The sequence below is a fragment of the Cervus canadensis genome, chromosome 18 (genome assembly GCF_019320065.1).
Source record: "Cervus canadensis isolate Bull #8, Minnesota chromosome 18, ASM1932006v1, whole genome shotgun sequence".
NCBI classification, from domain to species: Eukaryota; Metazoa; Chordata; class Mammalia; order Artiodactyla; family Cervidae; genus Cervus; species Cervus canadensis.
The window spans coordinates 8,290,527-8,317,887 of NC_057403.1; the positions used below are offsets into that span (position 1 = coordinate 8,290,527).

At 41.8% G+C, this 27,361-nt stretch overlaps 2 protein-coding genes across 3 annotated transcripts in view; both read left to right on the plus strand.

Annotated features, from left to right (window-relative positions):
- LOC122420636 (zinc finger protein 160-like) overlaps positions 1-27,361 on the plus strand; it is a 132,829-nt gene that overhangs the window by 57,996 nt on the left and 47,472 nt on the right. The window lies entirely within an intron of this gene.
- LOC122420587 (zinc finger protein 665-like) lies at positions 14,765-27,054 on the plus strand. 2 transcript variants are annotated; one of them, XM_043435845.1, is made up of 6 exons: positions 14,765-15,022; positions 15,662-15,875; positions 17,867-17,937; positions 21,088-21,214; positions 23,402-25,422; positions 25,591-27,054. In XM_043435845.1, exons 3-6 carry the CDS (start codon positions 17,881-17,883, stop codon positions 25,987-25,989), a joined length of 2,604 nt encoding a protein of 867 aa, XP_043291780.1. In that variant the 5' UTR covers positions 14,765-15,022; positions 15,662-15,875; positions 17,867-17,880; the 3' UTR covers positions 25,990-27,054. The 2 variants fall into 2 exon arrangements, with proteins under 2 accessions (XP_043291780.1, XP_043291779.1); XM_043435844.1 differs by having other exon boundaries at positions 23,402-27,054.

Genomic DNA, 27,361 nt, shown 5'->3' on the forward strand with positions numbered 1-27,361 from the left:
AAAGATGATATCTGTCTTTCTGATGCCTGCCTCAATGGACTACTCCCTAATTTCTCTGACACAGGCAGGAAGGCCTTCCCCGATCTCTTCCCAAATAAGAATCAATTTAGAACTTTAATCAATAAGTTTCCCAGGTGGTGGTATTTTATGAGATTATTCAGTGTGAAAGGAGTGTTTTAATTTAAACTCCTTTGCTGGTAGTTTGTTAGCCAAATGCATTTATGTGCTTGGTACTAATATGCATGATTGCTTATAGTATCCTAATCATAAAATAGCATAAAGAACCTGATTATATAAAAGCCCTAATAGATATAGAGCCCTTTTAAGGGGTAAAGGAGTCCTACTAGAAAACGTAAGAAAAATTATTCTATAGGTGGTTATTGGGTTGTGATTTGCTTGCTGTGTTTTTGCTTGCTGTATTTTTGCCTTTAATGTGCTAAGGTTGTGTTAGAGAAACCATTGTTAATATAGTTAAAGATGTAGAGAAATAAGAACTTAGCCCTAGTGTGGTAACAATGAGATGGTTGTTAATTGTCAGTCAGGAGTGCTAGGCAGAAGCTGCCTCACCAAAGTCGCAGAGTCAGTATGGGGTAAACTTCTTAGATAAACGCAACTGACAACTTTTGCAGAAAGATTCATTTTTGTATTAACAAGAATATAATTCTACTCTGTACTATTTCCCTATGATACTGTTACCTTTCAGTTAAGGTCACCATAAAAACAGAAAATAGGTTTACAATCACCTGACCTGCATAAAATGTTAATAGCCCCAAGGCCAGAAGATCATGGGCTAAGAATTACTATAAAATTAAAAAGCAAAAAAATCCTGCTTTTCCTAAAAATCAAAATGATGTAATGCTAATCCTGTGTAATCATGAGTAAGCATCTTGTACCTTGAAACCGTTCTGTGAAAGGGTATAAAGCCGGTTGTCAAAAAGTAAAACATAGACTTGGCCCTATCAAGGCTGGTCTCACGTGTCTTCTCTCTCTCTGTCTCTCTCTCTCTCGCTGACGCCGTTCATCCTGAGGGTATCCCCTGGATCCTGCCGAGGCTGGATCCCGGCACTGATGGACAGTAGCCTGCTAAGCTCCTCATCCATGGAACTTTTTTCAGGCAAGAATAGTTCAGTGGGTGGCATTTCCTCCTCCAGGGGATCTTCCCCACCTAGGGGTTGAAGCTCCCTATCCTACGTCTCCTGCATTGGCAGGCTAATTCTTTACTACCAAGTCATCTACGTAGCCGTGTCTGTCCTTTACCGTTTACTTACGTATAAGTATGTATAAACTGTGTACAATATGCTATATTTTCTCCTCAATTATGGGACAGCAGTGTGTTTACTACCAAGGAGAATGAGTTTAGAAGTCATGGTGTGAAAATACCCTTTTCTTTGAGAACTGACATGAGTTTTGAAGAAATGAATATGTTCTGACTGTATCTTTGAAGCTAGGCTACCCTAAAATTAATTTGGATGACATGTGATTGGTCTTTCATTTTTATTTTTATTTTTTATTTTTTTTATTTATTTTTTTCCTCTTTCATTTCTAAACAGTTCTATTTGTTTAGCGTTTCAAATATTTTTAAGATCATGATTGGGAAGATGCGTAATTCTGTTCAGCATGGATATGCCATTTGGTATAATACCATGTATTCAGCATGAAACAATTTATTTATGAATTTCAATTGATAGAATGCATACGGTTTTTATATTTTGTAGATGTGTCTCAAATACGTATGATCAAGAAATTACAGGCAAAAAGAAACAGTGGTAAAGAAGAAATTTTTCAAAGAGTGGTGTTTCAAAGAGCCAAAAGCCATGAAATCTAAGATTTTTTCCTCAGAAAGATAGAGGAAAATATGCATGATTTTGAATGTCTGTGGACAGTTGATGAAAGAAATGACAGAGGAACCTCTATATCCCACAGCAAAAATCTCACCGATAGAAGAGATCATGATAGTAGAAGTGATGCAGGAAATAAGCCTGTTGAAAGGCATGGATCAAGCTTTCAAGATCAGTTGCAGATACTTGAATCTGAAGGGACAGTTTCTGAATGTAGTCAGGTTGTGGCGAATATCAACAGTAGCACCACAGATTTGCCACCTCTGAGAACTCGTAGTGTCCATAAAGGCAATTCTCATAAACGTGAGAGTGCTGTTATGCATCCCTCAGAACTGGGACCAGACCAGAAAGGACACAAGAAAAAAACTTATAGTTGTAAGAAGTGTAACATGACTTTTCTTCAGGACTCAGAACTCACTAGACATCAAAGAATCCATACAGGAAGAAAAGCATATAAATGTAACAAATGTTGTAAGGCTTTTAATGATAAATTGACCTTGTAGTTCATCAGAGAAATCATCCTGGAGAGAAACCATATAAATGTGATGTCTGTGGCCACTGCTTTAAACAGCATACACAGCTTCAACATCATCGGCGAGTTCATACTGGAGATAAACCATATAAATGTGATGTGTGTGGAGAGGCCTTTAGTCACAAAGCAAGGCGTACAGTTCATCAGACCCTTCAGAGTGGAGAGAAACCTTATACATGTGAATTATGTGGCCGTGGCTCTACTCGAAAGTCACACCTTGGAATTCATTGGAGAGTTCATACTGGAGAGAAACCATATAAATGTGATGTATGTGGCAAGGCCTTTAGTGTAAATGCAAGGCTTGTAGTTCATCGGAGAGTTCATACTGGAGAGAAACCATATAAATGTGATGTGTGTGGAAAGGCCTTTAGTTGAAAAGCAAGGCGTACAGTTCTTCAGACCCTTCATTCTGGAGCGAAACCAAATATATGTGAAGTGTGTGGCCGTGGCTATACTCGAAAGTCAATACTTGTAATTCATTCAAGAATGCATACCGGAGAGAAACCATATAAATGTGATCTATGTGGCAAAGCCTTTAGTCTAAATTCAAGGCTTGTAGTTCATCAGAGAGTACACACTGTAGAGAAGCCATATAAATGTGATATGTGTGGAAAGGCCTTTGGTCGAAATTCAGGCCTTGTAGTTCATCAGAGAGTTCATACTGGAGAGAAACTGTGTAAATGTGATGTATGTGGACAGGCCTTTAGTAGAAATTCAGTCCTTGTAATTCATCAGAGAATTCATACTGGAGAGAAACCTTATAAATATAACAATTGGGACAAACATTTTAGTGCACAGTCATCCTTATATTGCCATCAGGCAGTTCATACAGGAGGAAAAGTGTAGAAAGGTTATTTATGTGGCAAAGTCTTCAGTTCCAGGTCTTTGCAGTTCATGGAAACATATTGGAGAGAAACCATATAAATAATGAACTATGTGGGAAGGCCTTTAGTCAAACTGCAAACCTTGCATTTCATCAGAGAATTCATACAGGAGGGAAACCGTGTAAATCTGCTGTGTGTGGCTGATGCTTTACTGGAAACGCACAGCTTGGAATTCATCAGAGAATTCATACTGGAGAGAAACCATGTAAATGTGATCTCAGTGGCAAGGCCTTTAAATGCAAACCTTGCAGTTCGTTGGAGAATTCATACTGGAGAGAAACCTTACAAACGTAACCATTCTGACAAACGTTTTACAGCACAGCTAGCCTCACCATTGTGCAGTTCATACAGGATAGACAGCATAGAAATGTCATGTATGTGGGCAGTGCTTGAAATGACCATCTAAGAAATCAGATAATTCATAGTGGAGAAAAACGTTACAAAGACAGCAATGATGAGAAACATTTCAGTGCAGATGTAATGAGTGTAGCAAAGCCTTTAGTCAGAGTTCAGGCCTTATAATTAATCAAAGAATTCATACTGTATAGAAACCATACCAATGAAAGAAATCTGGTAAAGCTTCTAGTGCATGTTCAGTCTCAACTGACCGTTGGGCAGCTCATACAGGAGGGAAGCCACATAAATGGAATTTATATGACAAACCCTTCAGTCATAAAATATATCAACTTTTTGACCCTCAGAAAAGTCAAACTAGAGGAAACCGCAGGGATGTGGTAGGTGGGGCAAAGCTTTGGTTCTGTGTTCAGACGTACCTAACCATCATGTAGTTAATTCTGAATGGAAATCTTAGCCACATAGTGTGTGTGGTAAGTCTTTTGGAAGGCATTCAGTTATTTACAAAACATGAGAAAATTCATACTGGTGAGAATCCATACATTTATAGCACAGTCTGTCCCTCCAATCTTAACATTAAGATTGGAGGAAATCATGTAAATATACTGTGTGTGGCCAGGGCTTCAATAACAGGTCTCACCTTTCCCATCAGCAGAGAATTCATAATGCAGAGACACAAATGTAAGAGTGTGGCAAATCCTTCAGGTGGCATTCATGCCTCAAAATACATCAGGTGATGGACTGGAGAGACCATCCGAATGTAATCAGTGTGTCCAGGCTTTTGTCAGGTGTTTACACCTTAGGCTTCTTGAGAATATTCACACTGGATAGAAACTATGTTGCCGGGGTCCAGCCCCAGTAGGATCCAGGGGTAACCTCAGGATGAAGGGTCTCAGCGAGAGACAGAGAGAGAAAGAGAGAGAGAGCGACCAGACTGGGGGTGTGCAGCAGAGTCTGGCCATGCTTTATTTTTTACTGTAGCTTTTATACCCTAAATTCATACATTTCTAAGAGGAAGATAGTTTAACATGACATCAGCTTGTCCTTCACGAAACCAGGCTGTATTCTGCATACGTTTTTGTTTATGAGATTCTTGTACATTATCTTCTGGCCTTGGGGTCTATTAACATTTTATGCAAGTCAGGTGAATGTAAACCTATTTTCCGTTTCTGTGGTGATCTTAACAGAAAAGTTACAGTCTCATATGGCAACAGTACAGCATGTCACAACATAGTAGAAGTTTAACCTTGTTAACACAAAAGTCAATTCTTCTGCAGAAGTTGTCAGTTGAATTCATCTGAGAGGTTTACCCCACACAGACTGTTTCAGCATCAGTTTCACTGTGAATATTCACAGTTGGTCTCCTTTCGGATTGACTGGCTTGATATCCTTGCTCTCCCAGGGACTCTCAAGACTGATCTCCAGCACCACAATCCAAAAGCATCGATTTTTCTATGCTCAGCCTTCTTTATGGACCAACTCTGACATCACTTTTTAAATCACACTGAGGGGAGGAGCCAAGATGGCAGAGGAATAGGACGGGGAGACCACTTTCTCTCCTACAAATTCATCAAAAGAATAACTGAACGCAGAGGAAACTTCACAAAACAACTTCTGATCGCTAGCTGAGATCATCAGGCGCCCAGAAAAGCAACCCATTGTCTTCTAAAGGAGGTAGGACAAAATATAAAAGATAAAAAGAGAGACAAAAGAGCTAAGGATGGAGATCCGTCCCGGGAAGGGAGTCTTAATAGAGGAAGTTTCCAGATACCAGGAAACCCTCGCACTGGCGGGTCAGGGGGAAGTGTTTGAATCTCGGTGGGCAACCTGACTGGGAGGGGAACAATAAATATAACCCACAGATTATGAGCCTAAAATCAACTCCCAGCAGAAAAGTACCCCGGATGCCCGCATCCGCCACCAGCAAGTGGGGGCGGAATGGAGAGGAGCGGGCGGCATTGCTTAGGGTAAGGACCAGGCCTGAGTGCCCTGAGGACAATCAGAGGGAGCTTTTGTGAGTTACCAACTGAAACTGTGGGATAGCAAAAGAGAGAGAGAAAATTAACCGGCCCGAACACACTGCCGGCCGTGCACAGAACAAAGGGACCGAGCAAGTCCAGAGAAGAGCTCGCAGGCTTCGGACCAGCCCAGCCCCGCTGGAGGCTGGAGGCAGGGGGGAGGGGAAAGGGGCAGGCTCGGCCCCAAGGACCACATCCCCTACCGCACTGCAAACAGACCTCCAGTTTCTAATCAAAGACCTCCTGAGATTCTGGATGGTGGGTGTCCGCCGGGAGGGTCGCAGCAAGACAGAGAGCGCAGGCACCCGACCGGCGCAGGCGGGGGCTGGGGCTGGGGACGCGGAGGGCAGAAGGCGCACGCACCCGACTGGCACCGGCGGAAACTGAGGCTGGGACCGTGGAAGGGACTAGGCGCGCCGCACCCGGGGACAGTGCACCCGTCAAGCCCCTGGCTGCCTGAACCGCTCTGACGGGGAAGACACAAAAAGCAGGCGCAGCTTTGTGTTCCGCGCTTTTGTGGAACACCGGAGGGCTGGAACCGCGCGCAGCGCAGGGCACGCTCCATATAGAGCAGCCGGGAGCCCGAGCAGCGCAGATGGAGAAAGCAACGCCAGCCCCTCCCCGCAGCACGACGGAACTAGCTACCTGAATAAGAGACCACCTCCGCCCGCCTGTGTCAGGGCGGAAATGAGGCACTGAAGAGACCGGCAAACAGAAGCCAAATAAACAAAGGGAACCGCTTCAGAAGGGACTGGTGCAACAGATTAAAATCCCTGTAGAAAACACCGACTACACTGGAAGGGGCCTGTAGATACCGAGAAGTGTAAGCTGGAACGAGGAGCTATCTGAAACTGAGCCGAACCCACACTGACCGCAACAGCTCCAGAGAAATTCCTAGATATATTTTTACTATTTTTTTTTTTAAGTAAGGAAAAAAATTTTTTTTTTAATTTTTTCTTTTTTATTTTCTCTCTTTTATTTTCTTTTAAAATTCCCTACTTCGCCCCCATTACTTCTTAACTTTCATTTTCATAGATTTTTATGATTTTTTTTAATTAGGGAAAATTTTTTTTCTTCTTTTTTTTTCCTTTTTCTCTTCTATTTTCTATTTTTCTTTTTCTCTTATTTCTTTCTAAAGTCCTCTGTTACTCCTCTACTACTCCTTAATTTTCATTTTCAATACACTATAAACTTACAAAAAAAAAAAAAGAAGAAGAGGAGCCCTATTTTTAAAGTGAGCTTCATATATATTTCTAAAATTTTTTTGTGTGTTTTGGTTTTTGTTTTTAATATAGTATTTTTAAGGGTCTAACCTCTACTCTAGATTTTTAATTTTTGTTTTTCAGTATATGATATAAATTGTGAACATTTAAGAATCCAATATTCAGTTCCCTTTTTTATTCAGGAGTGTGTTGATTATTCTCTCCCAATCTTGACTCTCTGTTTTCTATCTCAGAACACCTCTATTTCCTCCTTTCCCCTTCTCTTCCCAATCCAATTCTGTGAATCTTTGTGGGTGTCTGGCCTATGGAGAAAACTCTGGGAACAGACAACTGCGTAGATCTGTCTCTCTCCTCTTGAGTCCCCCTTTTTCTCCTCCTGCTCATCTCTATCTCCCTCCTCCCTCTCCTCTTCTTCATGTAACTCTGTGAACCTCTCTGGGTGTCCCTAATGGGGGAGAATCTTTTTGCCATTAACATAGAAGTTTTATTATCAGTGCCATATAGTTGGAGAAGTCATGAGACTACTGGAAGAATAAAATTGAAATCCAGAGGCAAGAGACTTAAGCCCAAAACCTGAGAACACCAGAAAACTCCTGACTACATGGAACTTTAAGTAATAAGAGACTGTCCAAAAGCCTCCATACCTACACTGAAACCAACCACCACCCAAGAGCCAATAAGTTTTAGAGCAAAACATACCACGCAAATTCTCCAGCAACGCAGGAACATAGCCCTGAACGTCAACATACAGGCTGCCTAAGGTCACAACTAACACATAGACCCATCTCAAAACTCATTACTGGGCACTCCATTGCTCTCCAGAGAGAAGAAATCAAGTTCCGCGCACCAGAACACCGACACAAGCTTCCCTAACCAGAAAACCTTGACAAGCCAATCGTCCAACCCCATCAACTGGGTAAATCCTCCACAATAAAAAGGAACCACAGACCTCCAGAATACAGAAAGCCCACTCCAGACACAGCAATCTAAACAAGATGAAAAGGCAGAGAAATACCCAACAGGTAAAGGAACATGAAAAATGCCCACCAAGTCAAACAAAAGAGGAGGAGATAGGGAATCTACCTGAAAAAGAATTTAGAATAATGATAATAAAAATGATCCAAAATCTTGAAAACAAAATGGAGTTACAGATAAATAGCCTGGAGACAAAGATTGAAAAGATGCAAGAAATGTTTAATAAAGACCTAGAAGAAATAAAAAAGAGTCAATTAAAAATGAATAATGCAATGAATGAGATCAAAAACACTCTGGAGGGAACCAAGAGTAGAATAACGGAGGCAGAAGATAGGATAAGTGAGGCAGAAGATAAAATGGTAGAAATAAATGAAGCAGAGAGGAAAAAAGAAAAAAGAATCAAAAGAAATGAGGACAACCTCAGGGACCTCTGGGACAATGTGAAATGCCCCAACATTAGAATCATAGGAGTCCCAGAAGAGGAAGACAAAAAGAAAGGCCATGAGAAGATACTCGAGGAGATAATAGCTGAAAACTACCCTAAAATGGGGAAGGAAATAGCCACCCAAGTCCAAGAAACCCAGAGAGTCCCAAACAGGATAAACCCAAGGCGAAACACCCCAAGACACATATTAATCAAATTAACAGAGATCACACAAAGAACAAATATTAAAAGCAGCAACGGAGAAACAACAAATAACACACAAAGGGATTCCCATAAGGATAACAGCTGATCTATCAATAGAAACCCTCCAGGCCAGAAGGGAATGGCAGGACATACTGAAGGTAATGAAAGAGAATAACCTACAACCTAGATTACTGTACCCAGCAAGGATCTCATTCAGATATGAAGGAGAATTCAAAAGCTTTACGGACAGGCAAAAGCTGAGAGAATTCAGCGCCACCAAACCAGCTCTTCAACAAATGCTAAAGGATCTTCTCTAGACAGGAAATGCAGACAGGTTGTATAAACGTGAACCCAAAACAACAAAGTAAATGGCAACGGGACCACACCTATTAATAATTACCTTAAATGTAAATGGGTTGAATGCCCCAACCAAAAGACAAAGACTGGCTGAATGGATACAAAAACAAGACCCCTATATATGCTGTCTACAAGAGACCCACTTCAAAACAAGGGACACATACAGACTAAAAGTGAAGGGCTGGAAAAAAATATTTCACGCAAACGGAGACCAAAAGAAAGCAGGAGTCGCAATACTCTTATCAGATAAAATAGACTTTCAAATAAAGGATGTGAAAAGAGACAAAGAAGGACACTACATAATGATCAAAGGATCAATCAAAGAAGAAGATATAACAATTATAAATATATATGCACCCAACATAGGAGCACCGCAATATGTATGGCAAATGCTAACGAGTATGAAAGAGGAAATTAATAGTAACACAATAATAGTGGGAGACTTTAATACCCCACTCACAACTATGGATAGATCAACTAAACAGAAAATTAACAAGGAAACACAAACCTTAAATGACACAATGGACCAGCTAGACCTCATTGATATCTATAGGACATTTCACCCCAAAACAATCAACTTCACCTTTTTCTCAAGTGCACATGGAACCTTCTCCAGAATAGATCACATCCTGGGCCATAAATCCGGTCTTGGAAAATTCAAAAAAGTTGAAATCATTCCAGTCATCTTTTCTGACCACAGTGCAGTAAGATTAGATCTCAATTACAGGAAAAATATTGTTAAAAATTCAAACATATGGAGGCTAAATAACACGCTTCTGAATAACCAACAAATCGTAGAAGAAATCAAAAAAGAAATCAAAATATGTATAGGAATGAATGAAAATGAAAACACAACAACCCAAAACCTATGGGACACTGTAAAAGCAGTGCTAAGGGGAAGGTTCATAGCATTACAGGCTTACATCAAGAAACAAGAAAAAAGCCAAATAAATAACCTAACTCTACACCCAAAGCAATTAGAGAAGGAAGAAATGAAGAACCCCAGGGTTAGCAGAAGGAAAGAAATCTTAAAAATTAGGGCAGAAATAAATGCAAAAGAAACTAAAGAGACCATAGCAAAAATCAACAAAGCTAAAAGCTGGTTTTTTTAAAAATAAACAAATTGACAAACCATTAGCAAGACTCATTAAGAACAAAGAGAGAAGACCAAATTAAAAAATTAGAAATGAAATGGAGAGATCACAACAGACAACACTGAAATACAAAGGATCATAAGAGACTACTACCAGCAGCTCTATGCCAATAAACTGGACAACTTGGATGAAATGGACAAATTCTTAGAAAAGTATAACTTTCCAAAACTGAACCAGGAAGAAATAGAAGATCTTAACAGACCCATCACAAGCAAGGAAATCGAAACTGTAATCAGAAATCTTCCAGCAAACAAAAGCCTAGGACCAGATGGCTTCACAGCTCAATTCTACCAAAAATTTAGAGAAGAGCTAACGCCTATCTTACTCAAACTCTTCCAGAAAATTGCAGAAGAAGGTAAACTTCCAAACTCATTCTATGAGGCCACCATCACTCTAATTCCAAAACCAGACAAAGATGCCACAAAAAAGAAAACTACAGGCCAATATCACTGATGAACATAGATGCAAAAATCCTTAACAAAATTCTAGCAAACAGAATCCAACAACATATTAAAAAATCATACACCATGACCAAGTGGACTTTATCCCAGGAATGCAAGGATTCTTTAATATCTGCAAATCAATCAATGTAATACACCACATTAACAAATTGAAAGAGAAAAACCATATGATTATCTCAATAGATGCAGAGAAAGCCTTTGACAAAATTCAACACTCATTTATGATTAAAGCTCTCCAGAAAGCAGGAATAGAAGGAACATACCTCAACATAATAAAAGCTATATATGACAAACCCACAGCAAGCATCACCCTCAATGGTGAAAAATTGAAAGCATTTCCCCTGAAATCAAGAACAAGACAAGGGTGCCCACTCTCACCACTACTATTCAACATAGTGTTGGAAGTTTTGGCCACAGCAATCAGAGCAGAAAAAGAAGTAAAAGGAATCCAGATAGGAAAAGAAGAAGTGAAACTCTCACTGTTTGCAGATGACATGATCCTCTATATAGAAAACCCTAAAGACTCTACCAGAAAATTACTAGAGCTAATCAATGAATATAGTAAAGTTGCAGGATATAAAATTAACACACAGAAATCCCTTGCATTCCTATACACTAACAATGAGAAAACAGAAAGAGAAATTAAGGAAACAATACCATTCACCATTGCAACAAAAAAGAATAAAATACTTAGGAGTATATCTACCTAAAGAAACAAAAGACCTATACATAGAAAACTATAAAACACTGATGAAAGAAATCAAAGAGGACACAAACAGATGGAGAAACATACCGTGTTCATGGATTGGAAGAATCAATATTGTCAAAATGGCTATTCTACCCAAAGCAATCTATAGATTCAATGCAATCCCTATCAAGCTACCAACGGTATTTTTCACAGAACTAGAACAAATAATTTCACAATTTGTATGGAAATACAAAAAACCTCGAATAGCCAAAGTAATCTTGAGAAAGAAGAATGGAACTGGAGGAATCAACCTGCCTGACTTCAGACTCTACTACAAAGCCACAGTCATCAAGACAGTATGGTACTGGCACAAAGACAGAAATATAGATCAACGGAACAGAATAGAAAGCCCAGAGATAAATCCACGAACCTATGGACACCTTATCTTTGACAAAGGAGGCAAGGATATACAATGGAAAAAAGACAACCTCTTTTTTTTTTTTTTTTGTAATTTAAAGAAAGGTAAGCACTTACAAATCAGATAATTCTAAATTAAACAATAAATTCCAGGCTCATGTGAACTGGTAAACATTCAGTATTAAATACCTGATATTAATGCTTGTTTGTTGACCTATCTAATATAGACATGTCTTAGAGTAATTAATATTAAGTAGAACAATTCATTGTACCTAGGTTTAATATAAGTTAAATATTATCATATCTGTTACAAGTTTGTCAACAATGACATTACCTCGAGTGAAGAAACTTCTAAAAAACAAAAAAAGTAAATGAGATATGAGCTTTTAGATAAGCTCTTTACGAATAATTATCTTTAGAAATATCTGCCTAAAATAGTCTCTCCAGATGGGCATAACTTGAATTTCTAAGGATTGTGCTAAACAAAGTGTTGGAAGTCTATTGAATAGTTAGATCATTTCCAAATAAAATAAGATTTTGAAACATTTACTACTAAACACTAATTTCCTTTTACAGAGAAACAAAGAGATTTGGGACTATAAATGAATAATGTTTGGTGCCATCCTAAAATGTTCTAAGAAAGCAAGGGTTTTAGAAATTACCACTGGTATTTATGCTCACCAATCTATAAAATGCTAATATAAACGTTCTTGGTTGCTAAAGGAAAGTACAAAGTGTGTTTTCAGAAATAAATAAATAAATAAAAAGGTATGAAAAATTACTAAAATGAGTTATCCATGACCAGGATTTTCTAAACTTGGATTACAGTTAGTCAGATAAATGGATTTTGTTAGGAATGATAGGAATGACACAGCATAAGAAAACTGGTTAGAGCCAACTAGGTCCAAGATGGCAGAGCTGACTTTCACTAGACCCTGAGCCTTGGTATTTATGCCCATTGTGACCTATCAAGAAGCTAAATGATACACCCATCAACATTGGCTAAATCTGACCAAATGATCTGCTGCTGCTGATGCTAAGTCGCTTCAGTCGTGTCCGACTCCGTGCGACCCCATAGACGGCAGCCCACAAGGCTCCCCCATCCCTGGGATTCTCCAGGCAAGAATGGAGTGGGTTGCCATTTCCTTCTCCAATGCATGAAAGTGAAAAGTGAAAGTGAAATCGCTCAATCAAGTCCGACTCTTAGCGACCCCATGGACTGAGCCTACCAGGCTCCTCCGTCCATGGGATTTTCCAGGCAAGAGTACTGGAGTGGGGTGCCATTGCCTTCTCCGGAAGACAACCTCTTTAACAAGTGGTGCTGGGAAAACTTGTCAACCACTTGAAAAAGAATGAAACTAGAACACTTTCTAACACCATACACAAAAATAAACTCAAAATGGATTAAAGATCTAAATGTAAGACCAGAAACTATAAATCTCCTAGAGGAGAACATAGGCAAAATACTCTCCGACATAAATCACAGCAAGATCCTCTATGACCCACCTCCCAGAATATTGGAAATAAAAGCAAAACTAAACAAATTGGACCTAATGAAACTTAAAAGCTTTTGCACAACAAAGGAAACTATAAGTAAGGTGAAAAGACAGCCCTCAGATTGGGAGAAAATAATAGCAAATGAAGCAACAAAGGATTAATCTCAAAAATATACAAGCAACTCCTGAAGCTCAATTCCAGAAAAATAAATGACCCAATCAAAAAATGGGACAAAGAACTAAACAGACATTTCTCCAAAGAAGACATACAGATGGCTAACAAACACATGAAAAGATGCTCAACTCACTCATTATCAGAGAAATGCAAATCAAAACCACAATGAGGTACCATTACATGCCAGTCAGGATGGCTGCTATCCAAAAGTCTACAAGCAATAAATGCTGGAGAGGGTGTGGAGAAAAGGGAACCCTCTTACACTGTTGGTGGGAATGCAAACTAGTACAGCCACTATGGAAAACAGTGTGGAGATTTCCTTAAAAAACTGGAAATAGAACTGCCATATGACCCAGCAATCCCACTTCTGGGCATACACACTGAGGAAACCAGATCTGAAAGAGACACGTGCACCCCAATGTTCATCGCAGCACTGTTTATAATAGCCAGGACATGGAAGCAACCTAGATGCCCATCAGCAGACGAATGGATAAGGAAGCTGTGGTACATATACACATGGAATATTACTCAGCCATTAAAAAGAATTCATTTGAATCAGTTCTAATGAGATGGATGAAACTGGAGCCCATTATACAGAGTGAAGTAAGCCAGAAAGATAAAGAACAGTACAGCATACTAACACATATATATGGAATTTAGAAAGATGGTAATTATAACCCTATATTGAAAACAGAAAAAGAGACACAGAAATACAGAACAGACTTTTGAACTCTGTGGGAGAAGGTGAGGGTGGGATGTTTCGAAAGAACAGCATGTATATTATCTATAGTGAAACAGACCACCAGCCCAGGTGGGATGCATGAGACAAGTGCTCTGGCCTGGTGCACTGGGAAGACCCAGAGGAATCGGGTGGAGACGGAGGTGGGAGGGGGGGATCGGGATGGGGAATACATGTAACTCCATGGCTGATTCATGTCAGTGTATGACAAAACCCACTGAAATGTTGTGAAGTTATTAGCCTCCAACTAATAAAGAAAAAAAGAAAAAAAAATCACATCACTAGCTGACTACTGGAAAAACCATAGTTTGTCTATAGGGACCTTTGTTGGCAACGGGATTCCTTTGCTTTTTAATACTCCATGTAGTTCTATCATAACTTTCCTTCCAAGGATCAGTTGTTTTTTTATTTCCTGGCTGCAGTCCAGTAAACTCCAGGAGTTGGTGATGGACAGGGAGGCCTGGCGTGCTGCGATTTATGGAGTCGCAAAGAGTCCGACACGACTGAGCGACTGAACTGAACTGAACTGAACTGACAGTATTGAAGTGTTTCCTCCGCCCGCTGCGACGCGCCGCCCCGCCCCGCCCTCCGCGCCGCCCCGCGCCGCCCCGCCCCTCTCTCCGCGCCGCGCCGCGGCGCCCCGCCCCTCCCACCGCGCCGGGTCGCCACGCCACTCCCTCCGCGCCGCACCGCCCCGCCCCTCCCTTCGCGCCGCGCCGCGACGTCCCGCCCCTCCCACCGCGCCGCGCCACCCCGCCCCGCCACTCCCTCCGCGCCTGGTCGCCCCGCCCCGCCGCGCTGAGACGCCCCGCCCCGCCCCTCCACCCGCGCAGAGTCGCTCCATCTTGCCGCACAAGGTCGCTCCGCTCCGGCCCGCCCCTCTCACTGCGCCGAGAAGACCCGCCAGGCGCGCAGCCAGGTTCCGCCTCACCTTTCAGAGGCTCTATGCTGGTCGGGCTTCTCTCCACCACCCACCCTTTGACGGCCTGGCCCCGCCTCCAGCCGTTCAGCTATTTGTCTGCGCGTGAGCGCACCGTGACTCAAGTGGAAGCCGAGAGCGGCGAGTGGAACTCCCAGCTTAGCGTGAGTTTCTGTCTTTTGGAGTCGCACCTGCCTCTCGCAGTCTCCTTTTCTTTTTACCCCGGGTCTGAAGGTCGCTACTGACTCTAAATCACCGCTCCCGCCCCACCACCCCCAGTAAATTCAGACGTCTCCGTAAGCGGCGAAGGGGCGCCTGCCTTTTGCTTTGAAGTCCGCACTGAAGCCGGTTCCAGCTTTTGGAACGCTGAAACGTTGCGTTTCGCACCTTTTTACGACTTAAAACCGTTTACTGACCTCACTGACTCCTCTATCTTTTCTGTACCACATACAATTCTATTAGGCTAGGTGGTTTATTCGCTCCACGTTCTTCAGCCTCTCCTTCTCGGGCCCTGGAGGCCTCGCCGGCCGCCCCGCTCCCGCAGAGGCCGCGTTCTCTCCCCGGTCCTGGGATTCTGGAGAGCCCGCCCCGCTCCTTAGACCCCAGTCCCTCCCAGCCTTTTGTCCTTAAGTCTCCGCAGGCCGGTCCTTCTGCCGTTCAGAGTGACTTTTCCCCTGATCCCTGGTGGCGGGAGGTGACCTGAGCCAGCCACGTCACACCCATGGTTCTTCGGCCCCAAATACCAGCCGCCGGAATTTGGCTCTTGCGGGAGGGCCTTTCTTATTCAGTCTCCTACCCTGTAGGAGTAGTGGGCGGAAGGCTGGATCAGGAGAAGCAGAGACAGCGACTCCTAGAGAAATGGAAAATTGAGAAAAGCATGTGGGACAAGTGATGGCAGTGAAGAGGATTGTGAGGAACTTGGAAGAGACAGCTTCATGGAAGAGAATGAGCCTTGTAGGGAGCGGGTGCGGCAAGGAGAGAAATTCAGAAAAAAGCAGGATCTCCGGAGAGTTAACGGTGAGCAAGATAGGGAGGTGTGGTTGTTCATTCCGACTCTTTGCGAGCCCTGTATCTCCCAGAGTTTTCTCAAATCCATGTCCGCTGAGTCCAGGGATGGTATCTCACCATCTCATCCTCTGCCGCCCCCTTCTGTAGCCTTCAAGGGAGAGGGGCTGTAAATCAGGGGTCCCAAAGAGGGCGACAGTGGAGACGCAGTTCACAGAGACAGCCCGCGAAGGCGATACAAGAGTTGGGCCCAGAGCAAGAATATCCTGCTGGGAGAGAAAGGGGACTCCTAGTGATTGGAGGAGCTGAGAAAAAAAGCGAGCTGAAAGGAAGCATAGCCACTTGGGAGTGCCAGAGAGTTGGGAGGAAGGGAGGGCAGAGATGGAGGAAGAAAGGCAGAAATGCAGGGAAATTGAGGCTCACCAGGGAGGTTGGAGAGAAAGCAACTTGAAGGCGAACAGATGGCAGAGAGAGGCGGGATGGGAGGCAGGGAAGAAGTAGAGTGGAGGAAGGGACAGCAGGAGAGCAGAGATGAGAGCAGAGAAAGGGAGATGTAGAAAGAAGTAGGGAAACAGATCAACCAAATGAAGTGGAAACAGCTAGTGTGCAGGTGATGGTGGGGACTAGATCCAGAGAGTGCTGAAGCAGTTGGCTCAGAATTATTAAGTCGTCATACATTGATTTTGGACTTTAAAATCTAATGCAGATCTTGCTTCTTTAAATTGTACAGATAAGAATGAGAATTGCAAAGCTTCTGTGAGGCATGTGTATTTCGTAATTATTTGTATTAAAAGAGCATGCATGTGTAGAGCCTGTTGAGGTGGGGACTGGGGCAGGGACTTGATTCTCTCAGGTGTGGGTCACCCCCTCCCCTATTCCTGGTGAGGAGTAGAGGTATGTGAGAGAAAAAATGGGGCAAGAACTGACTGACTGTTTGAAAAGTTGCCTTTTCAAGCAACTTTCACCATGTTCTTTGTGATGGTTTTACTTTTGGCTTTCTGCTTTCTTTACATTTAATTTTCTTGTAGCTTGGGATAAAGATTTGTTCAATCAATGGCGACCTTGTAAACAATTATGGAGATTTTGTCTCACTTGGGACAACTTGGATGAATGTAGAGAATATTATGGTAAGTGAGTTAAGACAGACAGGGAAAGACTGATATTATATGTCCTTCTATTATATCGAATGGAAAGAAAATGAAACTCACTAGCACCAGAGGGTAGGATGGTGGTCGCTGGAAGGTCAGGAAGATAGGGAGATGTTGGTCAAAAGCTACAGACTTTGAGTTGTAAAATGAGTGCGTCCTGGGGAGGTATGGGCAGCATGCTGACCATAGTTAATCCTGTTCTGTTACTGCATGCTGGGAATTTGTCAGGAGAGTAGGTCGTCAGTGTTGTCACCACACACAGAACATGGGAATTTGGTGATGGATGTGTCCATTAGTGGTTTGTGATAAATATTTCACAGTGTTCACATGTGTCACATGGTCACAGGGTGTATGGTATCTATACACATACTCCTTTGGTTTGTCGGTTCTCCCCCATCAGACACGCTCCTCAGGATCTCGTGTGGGGCCTCGCCCCAGGAATGTGCACAGAGCCTCAGATGATTCCGATCTGGATCCTGCATTGAGCACCAGGACTCTTAGCCTCCACTTCTGAGACTGAGATCAGGCCCTGGGGGCGGGGAGGGCACTCTGTTCTGAGTGGCGCTGAACCCTGCCTGCTGTGTGACCTGAAGGGGATCTTGGGGTGAGTGGAGGTGCCCCCTGCTGCTGTGTGCATGAGGCCTCACCAGGAGGGGAGTGTGATCCAAGGAAATTGTGGGAAAGTCCCGTGTTGAACTCTGTGTGGGAGTTGATTGTCATGAGTCCCTCCTGAGACAGTGGGCACAGAGGACTGTGTTCCTCCTGGTGAGGGCTTCCCTGGGTGTGTGGTGGGGCTCAGGAAAGGGATGTGTTGACTCTAAGCTTTAAACAGCATGTTTTCAACTTTCACGATAGAACTGTGAAGACTCATGGATGAAGAAGCCCAGAAGAGGAAAGAACAGGAGTCAGGCATGGCTGTTTCTCAGGTAAGGTCATATTCTCAGTGGATTCTCACACTGCCTTCCTGAAATGCCCTTCTCTGGACTCGCCAATTGTGTCTGTCTGTGGAGTGTCCTGTCTGACTCCTGTACATGCACACTCACCCGGTGCCTTCCCTCAGGGCCTGTATCTCCACTTAGATCCCGTCTCCCCATGACCCGGTAACCTGGCCCTTGTGAACAGGCTCCCCTGGACACTGTCCTGGGCAGGTCTTCTCACCCATGGGCCTCGGTGCTTTTGGGCAGCAGGGACTGTTTAGGGCCCATCTGGATGTGCTGTCTGCTCTCTGTCAACCAGGGTAACCTGTATGTGGACCTCAGGTATTAACATGTACAGTACACGGTAAAATCTGCAACAGAGGCCAATGAGTGGAAATCAGTTCTGACTTTTTATAGTACATTTAAAACTAAATGAGCACCTCCTTGAAAAGTTAAGTGTTTGGGAAGGGACTGGAGCGTTCAGAAAGAGATGTCAGAGCTAGGGAGTGATTCGTTACACCATCTAATTTAAACTGTAAAATCAGTCTTACTGATTTTTTTTCTTTTTTTCTTTTGACCACATGATACAGCTTCCAGGGTCTTAGTTCGCTGCATAGGGATCGAACATGAAACCCTGCAGTGGAAGTGAGGGATCTTAACCACTGGACCATGAGGGAATTTTCCAACTTTACTAATCTTGATTCCATATTTTCTTAATGGAATAAAATACTAATTTTGGATTTTGTTAATAAGTACATACCTAAAATTAAGGATAAAAATCACATTCTGTTTTTTAAAATATATTTATTTCCTGTACTGTATCTTCCTTGCTTCAGTGTCTTTTCCCTGGTTCTGGCGAGTAGTGGCCACTCTGGTTGTGGTGCGCACGCTTCTCATTGCAATGGCTTCTCTTCTCTTGCAGCTGAGGCTCTAGAGCACACCTGCTTCAGTAGTTTCACCTACTGTGCTCTAGAGCTCTGGCTCAGGAATTGAGACTCATGGGCTTAGTTGCCTTCAGCATGTGGGCTCTCAGACCAGGCAACAACCCACATCTCTTGCATTGCCCAGTGGATTCTTGACCACTTACTGTAGGGAGACCCAGATATCTTTAAATACAGGTATTTTATGAAGATTGGAGGAAATCTTCTGTATGTTATTTTCTGCTTGTATTACTTTTAAGTTTTTTTGAACTAGAATAAGATAATGTTGAGGACTTCCCTGGTGGTACAGTGGCTAAGAATGTGCCTGCCACTGTAGGGTGCACGGGTTCCATCCCAGGTCCGGGAAGATGTCTCAGAGCAACTAAGCCCATGGGCCACAACTACTGAGCCTGTGCTCTAGAGCCCAGGAGCCATAACTACAGAAGCCCGCACTCTCTAGAGCCTGTGCTCCAAAACAAGAGAAGCCACTGCAGTGAGAAGCCCCGGCACTGCAGCTGCAACTAGAGAAAGCCCACTCAGAGCAACGGAGACCCAACATAAGCAAAATAAATAAGCTTTAAAAAAGAAATAGAATGTTGACAAAGTTACTGAATGAAGAAGTAACATGAAAGAAGAGAATGGGAACCCACTGCAGTTCTTGCCTGGAGAATTCCATGGATAGAGGAGTTGGTGGGCTGCCATCAGTGGGGTTGCAGTCTGGCATGAGTAAGCAGGTAAAGACAACTTCCACACACAGCAGATTGAGCTCTGGAAAATAAATCTAAGCATCTAACTTTCCTCTTGCAGATTCTTCAGACACTTCCGGTATCTTTTGGATTAAAGTCCTAAATCTATAGATCTTGCATAAATAAGCTGCTACCTGGCATCACCCCATCTACATTCCCTGTGTCCCAGTCAGATTTTCTGTTCAGTAATATCTTCCTGCCTCAGAGCTGGCACTCAGGCTGTCCTTTGTCCTTGCAACACTCTTCCATTTCCAACCTTGCCAATCCTAAGTGTTTCTTCCTCTCACAGACCTTGTGTGATTTCTCAATGTAGGTGAAGACTTTCTGTTTAATCTTGTCTTGGCACCAGGCCTGTGTCAGGCATTTATTTCAATAGTAACGTTAAACGTGTGCATTGGCTGGCTGGCTGCCAGATGGTAAGCTCTGTCCTGTTCACTGCTGTATTTCAAGTTTCAGTTGCAAAGCTAACACTGAGTGAATTTTGATAGAATGAAAGAAAAAAAATAAAGATAACTCCTCTTGTTTCAAGCAATTGTGTGTTTACACATGCATGCATGAATGCATGGATATGTAACTCCATGGTTTTATTACAAAAACATCATCTTATAAATAATGGTGTATGCTTTGTAGCAGTTTCAGTTGTGTCCTAAGTGTATTTCATGGCATTAATTTTTTTCTGCATCATCACATGAATGATGTAAGTTGTGGTAAGTTTTTGACATTGTGTGGGTTGCGATGGGAGAGGATGTGACCCTGCATCATACCCATTTATGCTGTTCTGTTTTATTTCACCTTCCTTGAACTTGTTTCAAGTATTCTCAGGGAACTCTCTGAATGCTCTTTCCTTCTCTGGTAGTTAACTGATTGATTCTTTAGGTTCAGTTGTCTCTGCCAACCACCTGAGCTCAGGTGCTGTTGCCTCATTTCTTAACTGTTTGATCTGAGTGATTTCTTAGAGTGACAGAGTTTTCTCCCCAGTAAGCTGGACACAGATCTTTCTCTAATGTGCTGTATGTTGATGACAAGTTCATCCGTGTGACATCTTTAGAGTAACGCTTAGTGAGTAGGACCTGCTGACGCACCTGTTATCATCATCACAACGTGTGTGTCCTTTTAAAGTGACTGTGGACTTTGTCGTCTGTGAAGAGACCAGTCTTGCTGTAACTCATCTAGATAGTGAGACTGTGTCACTCCGTGTGTTGAATGTAACACTTCTGCATACACAACCCAGTGTTGGTTTTAATATGTGTATTTTTGATGTATTGTCCACATACATGACAAATTCATGTTGATTGCAGGATATCATAATCTTAGAAAAAAGAGGAAATTGGAAATTAGATTAGAGACCAACAGTTTGCTTCAAGCAGCTTTTAATGGATCTATCAGAATATTACTTCAACTGAATTGAGCTTTACCCCTCTCACCTCTTTTCATTTTGTGTGAAACAAAGAACCCTCCTCAGGGCCCATTGGTGAAATGTGTTTTCATTTCAGGCACAGTTGACCTTCAAGGATCTGTTCATAGATTTCACTCCCAAGGAGTGGGAATGCCTGGACCCTGCCCAGAAGACCTTGTACAAGGATGTGATGGTGGAGACCCTCAGGAATCTGCTGTCTGTAGGTGAGGATCACTTCCCCTGAAGTGGGGATCTGCCCTGGGGTACCTCGGCATGTTCCCTCTGTACCTTTTGAGATCCCCTGTTTTTCTTGATTAAACTCAAAACCTTGTGGACTCACACATATAAAGCTTCATGATTGGCATCAGGAGTTTAAACTTGTCTTTCCTTCTGGTGACCTGCCAATGTGTGATACACAAGGAGTTTTTTCAGAACTTGAGCATTTATAGAGCTGATTTCAAACTTTGAAATAATCCAGTTGCCTCTTTTCTAGCCCTGTGTTCTTGGTTCAGTAGTTCTTAGAGAGGAACTAGATACCTGCTGCATATTGTACTGTAAGTTATACTGTTCCCTGTGCATTCAGAAGGAGGCAGATAGTAAATTTATTTGTGAAGTATTTTTCTGTTGGTTTATAATGTCCTCACTCCTTGGCTGACAAAAGAGCTGGATTCTACACCTACCAATGCAAGAGACACAGGTTTGATCCTTGCTTTGGGAAGATCCCACATGTCACAGAGCAGCTATACCTGTGTGTCTCGATATGGATATGTAACTCCATGGTTTTATTACAAAAACATCATCTCATAAATAATGGTGTATGCTTTGTAGCAGTTTCAGTTCTGTCTTAAGTGTATTTCATGGCGATAAGTTTTTTCTGCATCATCACATGAATGATGTAAATTGTAGCAAGATAATCGACATTGTGTGCATTGCGATGGGAGAGGGTGTGACCCTGTCTCATGACATTTATGCTGTTCTGTTGTATTTCAGCTTCCTTGAACTTGTTTCAGATATTGTCAGGGCATGCTCTGTGGATGCTCTTTCCTTCTCTGGTTGGTAACTAGTTGATTCTTCAGGTTCAGTTGCCACTCCCAACGACCTGAGCTCACGTGCTGTTTCCTCATTTCTTAACTGTTTGATCTGAGCGATTTCCTTTTTTTTTTTTTGAGTGATTTCTTAGAGTGACAGAATTTACTCTTGCCAAAGCAAGTAAGGAGCACAAGCACTGCAACTGCAGCCTAGCCCCTACTTGCTGAACTTGGAGAGATGACCAAGCAGCAGCGAACACTCCCCTGAGCCAAAAGAAATGAATACACCAATGTATTAAGAATAACAGATACATTTATTAAGGAAAAGAGAGGTTGTTTTCTGGAAGAAGCCACAGTATGTGGCATTACTTGTGAGTAGGAATTTCTGTTTCTGATCTGAACGTTATCTCCATTCTTGTTGCACAAAGAGGAAGACCCCTGGATTGTGGAGAAGGAGGTGCTAATAGCGAAAATCCAGATGAGTGGGAAAGTATCAACAGTGTGATCACAGGTCAACTGTCACAAGGACAGAGAGGAAGCCGCACCATCCATGGGGTTTGGGAAACTCTCCAAGGGGGAGAGTTCTGTGAGAAAACAGATGTTTAATGTTTGTGAATCTCACAGGAGGTTTTTCTTCTCCCTAACTGACGGCTCTGTTCTTCGACATGCGAAATGTCCAGCACCCTCCAGTGGAGCTGTAGCGCCCACAGAGATGAAGGCGAGGTCTTTGTTTTTGGCCTGTCCTGGGTCTTTTGTGCTGTGCGGACTTCTGTCTGCTGGAGACGAGTGAGGGCTCCTCTGTAGTTGCGGGGAGCGCGGTTTCTCTTTGTGGTGGTTTCTTTAGTTGTGAAGCATGGGCCCTGGGCACACGGGTGTGAGCAGTTTTGCCATACAGGCTCAGTATCTGTTGTTCATCAACTTATTCTTGGTGACGGTTTCTTTACCTCTGAGTCACCTCTCTAGTCCTGTATGTTCTTCACCATTTAAACATGTATAAGGATGCATAAAGTGTGTACAACATACCATTATTTTCTCCTCAATTATGAGAGAGCAATGTGTTTAGGACAAAGTAGGATGAGCTTTGAGGTCATGGTGGGGAAATATGTTTTCTTTGTGAACTGACATGAGTTTGCATAAAATGAATGTTTTCTGATTGTGTTTGAAACTACACTACCCTAAAATTAATTTGAATTGCATATGATCACTCCTTTTTAAAGAGTTCTATTCCTTTAGTGTTCTATAGTTTTAAGATCATCATTGCGAAGATTCATAATTATTTTCAGGACGAATATGACTCATGGTATAATGTCATGTGTTCGACAAGAAATAATTTATTTATGAATTGTTACTAATAGAATACCTGTGGTTCTTTATGTCTTATAGATATGTCTCATATAGATAAGATCAAGAAATTACAGGCAAAAGTAAACAGTGGTAAAGGGGAGATTTTTCAAAGAGTGATGTTTGGAAGAGCTGAAAGCCTTGAAATCAAAGATTTTCACCTGAGGGACATCCAGGAAAATATACATGATTTTGATTGTCTGTGGACAGATGATGAAAGAAATGACAAAGGAATGTCTACATCCCATAACAAAAACCTCACTGATGGAAGACATCATCCTAGTAGAAGTGATGTAGGAAGGAGACCTTTTGAGAGGCACGGATCAAGCTTTCAGAATGAATTGCAGGTGGTACAATCTGAAGGGATAATTTTTGAATGTATTCAAGTTGTGACAAATGTCAGGGCCACAGGTTTACCACCTCAGAGAACTCGTAATGTCTGCAAAGGCTTTTCTCATAAACATGAGGATGCTGTTATGCATCCTTCAGAACTGTCACCAGACCATGAAACACAAAAGAAAAGACCTTACAAATGTAATGAGTGTGACATAACCTTTCTTCAGGACTCAGAACTCACTGGACATCAAAGAATCCATATAGGAGGAAAACCATATAAATGCGACGTGTGTGGCAAGGCTTTTAATCAAACTACAAAACTTGCAATTCATTGGAGAATTCATACTGGAGAGAAACCACATAAATGTGATGTATGTGGGAAGACTTTTATTCAAATTGGAAACCTTGCAGTTAGTCAGAAAATTCATACTGGAGAGAAACCATATAAATGTGGTGTGTGTGATCACTGCTTTCAACAAAGTACACACCTTGAAAATCATCAGAGAATTCATACCAGAGTGAAACCATATAAATGTGATGTTTCTGGAAAGGACTTTAGTCAAACTGCAAGCCTTTCAGTTCATCAGAGAATTCATTCTGGAGAGAAGCCATACAAATGCAATGTATGTGACAAGGCGTTTCGTCATACTGGAAGCCTTACTGTTCATCAGAGACTTCATACTGGAGTGAAACCATATAAATGTGATGTGTGTGGCAGGACTTTTAGAGTAAATTCACACCTTGCTGTTCATTTGAGAGTACATACTGGAGAGAAACAATATAAATGTGATGTATGTGGCAAGGCCTTTAATGAAGCTGCAAAGCTTGCAGTTCATCAGAGATTCCATATGGGAGAGAAACGATATAAATGTGATATATGTGGCAGAGCCTTTAGTCAAACTGCAAACCTTGCAGTTCATCGGAGAATTCATACTGGAGAGACACCATATAAATGTGATGTGTGTGGCAAGGTGTTTACTCGTACTGGACATCTTGCTGTTCATCAGAGAGTTCATACTGGAGAGAAGCCATATAAATGTCAGGTATGTGGCAAGTCCTTTAGTTCAAATTCAAGCCTTGCAGTTCATTGGAGAATTCATACTGGAGAGACACCATATAAATGTGATGTGTGTGGCAAGGCGTTTACTCATACCGGAGATCTTGCTGTTCATCAGAGAGTTCATACTGGAGAGAAACCATATAAATGTGATGTATGTGGCAAAGGCTTTAGTGAAACTTCAAGCCTTGCAGTTCACCGGAGAGTTCATACTGGAGAGAAGCCATATAAATGTCATGTATGTGGCAAGTCCTTTACTTCAAATTCAAGCCTTGCAGTTCATTGGAGAATTCATACTGGAGAGAAACCATATAAATGTGATGTATGTGGCAAGGCCTTTAATCAGTCTCCACATCTTGCAGTTCATCGGAGAGTTCATACTGGAGAGAAACCATATAAATGTGATGCATGTGGCAAAGGCTTTAGTGAAACTTCAAGGCTTGCAATTCATTGGAGAATTCATACTGGAGAGAAGCCATATAAATGTGATGTGTGTGGCAAGGCGTTTGCTCATACTGGACATCTTGCTGTTCATCAGAGAGTTCATACTGGAGAGAAACCATATAAATGTGATGTATGTGGCAAAGGCTTTAGGGAAACTTCAAGCCTTGCAGTTCATCGGAGAGTTCATACTGGAGAGAAGCCATATAAATGTGATGTATGTGGCAAGGCCTTTAATCAGTCTACACATTTTGCAGTTCATCAGAGAATTCATACTGGAGAGAAACCATATAAATGTGATGTATGTGGCAAAGGCTTTAGTGAAACTTCAAGCCTTGCAGTTCATCGGAGAGTTCATACTGGAGAGAAGCCATATAAATGTCATGTATGTGGCAAGTCCTTTAGTTCACATTCAAGCCTTGCAGTTCATTGGAGAATTCATACTGGAGAGAAACCACATAAATGTGATGTATGTGGCAAAGGCTTTAGTATAAATTCAAGCCTTGCAGCTCATCGGAGAATTCATACTGGAGAGAAGCCATATAAATGTGATGTGTGTGGCAAGGCATTTACTCGTACTGGACATCTTGCTGTTCATCAGAGAGTTCATACTGGAGAGAAACCATATAAATGCTATGTATGTGGCAAAGGCTTTAGTCAAACTGCAAGCCTTGCAGCTCATCGGAGAATTCATACTGGAGAGAAGCCATATAAATGTGATGTGTGTGGCAAGGCGTTTACTCGTACTGGACATCTTGCTGTTCATCAGAGAGTTCATACTGGAGAGAAATCTTAAAAATGTGATGTGTGGCGGCAAGGACTTTAATCAGACTGCAAAACTTGTTCTTCATTGGAGAATTCATACTGGAGAGAAACCATATATATGTGATGTATGTGGCAAGGCGTTTGTTTGTACGGTTAACCTTGGTATTCATCAGAGAGTTCATACGGGAGAGAAACCAGATAAGTGAGGTATATGTGGCAGGGCTTTCAGTGTGAATGCAAACTTTGCAGTTCATCTGAGAATTCATACTGGAGAGAACCTTAGAAATATAAGAATTGTGACAAACCATTTAGGCACAGTCATCCATAACATCATCAGGCAGTTCAGACAGGAGAAAAACCATGTAAATATGATATATATGGCCGGTGCTTTACTTGAACTGACGAACTTAGAATCCATCGGAGAATTCATACTAGAGAGAAACATTAGAAATGTGACAGTTGTGAGAAACATTTTATTAAAAAAAATTTTTGTTGTTAGTATATATTACTACAGTTTATTAAATAATGACACAAAATTTATGCCACATTTCCCAACAGTGTTTAAATAAAGAGTTCAAAATATAAAGGCTTATGAAAATTTTTATAGTCTTTATATAACAATAAACACTATTTCTGGTATATGAATAAATACAGAAAACAGAAGCTGTTCTTTATATCACAATCAGCCAAACTTAGCCATCAATGATTACACAAATCCACAAGCAAACAAAAAAAAAATCCACTTTCTTCATTTGGGTTATGAAAGCTAAAAATCCCTTTGCTACATTTAACAATACCTAACGGGATGGAGGGAGGGAACTTATAGTCACATCCTGGAGACAAGGGGACCAAATCTCCCAGTCCTTCAAGTTCTTCCTTGGTTAGAAGCTTCAACAACTGCATAACTCTTTCAGGGAAGAGAAAAAAAAAAATCAAAACAGGTTAAGACTCGGTTCTATAAGGTATTTATAATAAGTCTGCACTGAAGAAATACAACATTTTTGTCTTAAAAATGTGCTTACCTTTTACATAGAGGTTTGGTTTTCTTTTCATCCTGGTATGAACATGAACATATTGGAATAAACTGATAAAATGAGTAGTGTATGACATTCAATCTTTTCACAGTCTTCAAAGTGAACTCACTTCTAGGAATTATCTGTACACTTATGTTTTCTACATTAAGGGAAAAAAACAAAGACTGGCTCATAAAAAGTCATCTTTTAAACTCAAGGAACCCCAAAGTGAAAGCCTTTCTATATAAAGCCCTTGCGTCAGTGGAATGTTCTGGTAAGAAAAGAAGTCTCCTCTCTAAATATATGGTTTAGTACAAGGGACAAGGCCTGAAGAAGTTCAACTCTCTAGTATCACACCCGGAGCTGGTCAGTGAGAACTAGACTTCCATC

What these genes read in the sequence shown, in the direction of transcription:
- LOC122420587 (XM_043435844.1), top strand. Translation starts at nt 17,881, where the DNA reads ATGGATGAAGAAGCCCAGAAGAGGAAAGAACAGGAGTCAGGCATGGCT. An exon ending in CAGGCATGGCTGTTTCTCAG is followed by an intron (nt 17,938 to 21,087) that starts GTAAGGTCATAT and finishes TTTTCATTTCAG; the next exon opens with GCACAGTTGACCTTCAAGGA. An exon ending in CAGGAATCTGCTGTCTGTAG is followed by an intron (nt 21,215 to 23,401) that starts GTGAGGATCACT and finishes TATGTCTTATAG; the next exon opens with ATATGTCTCATATAGATAAG.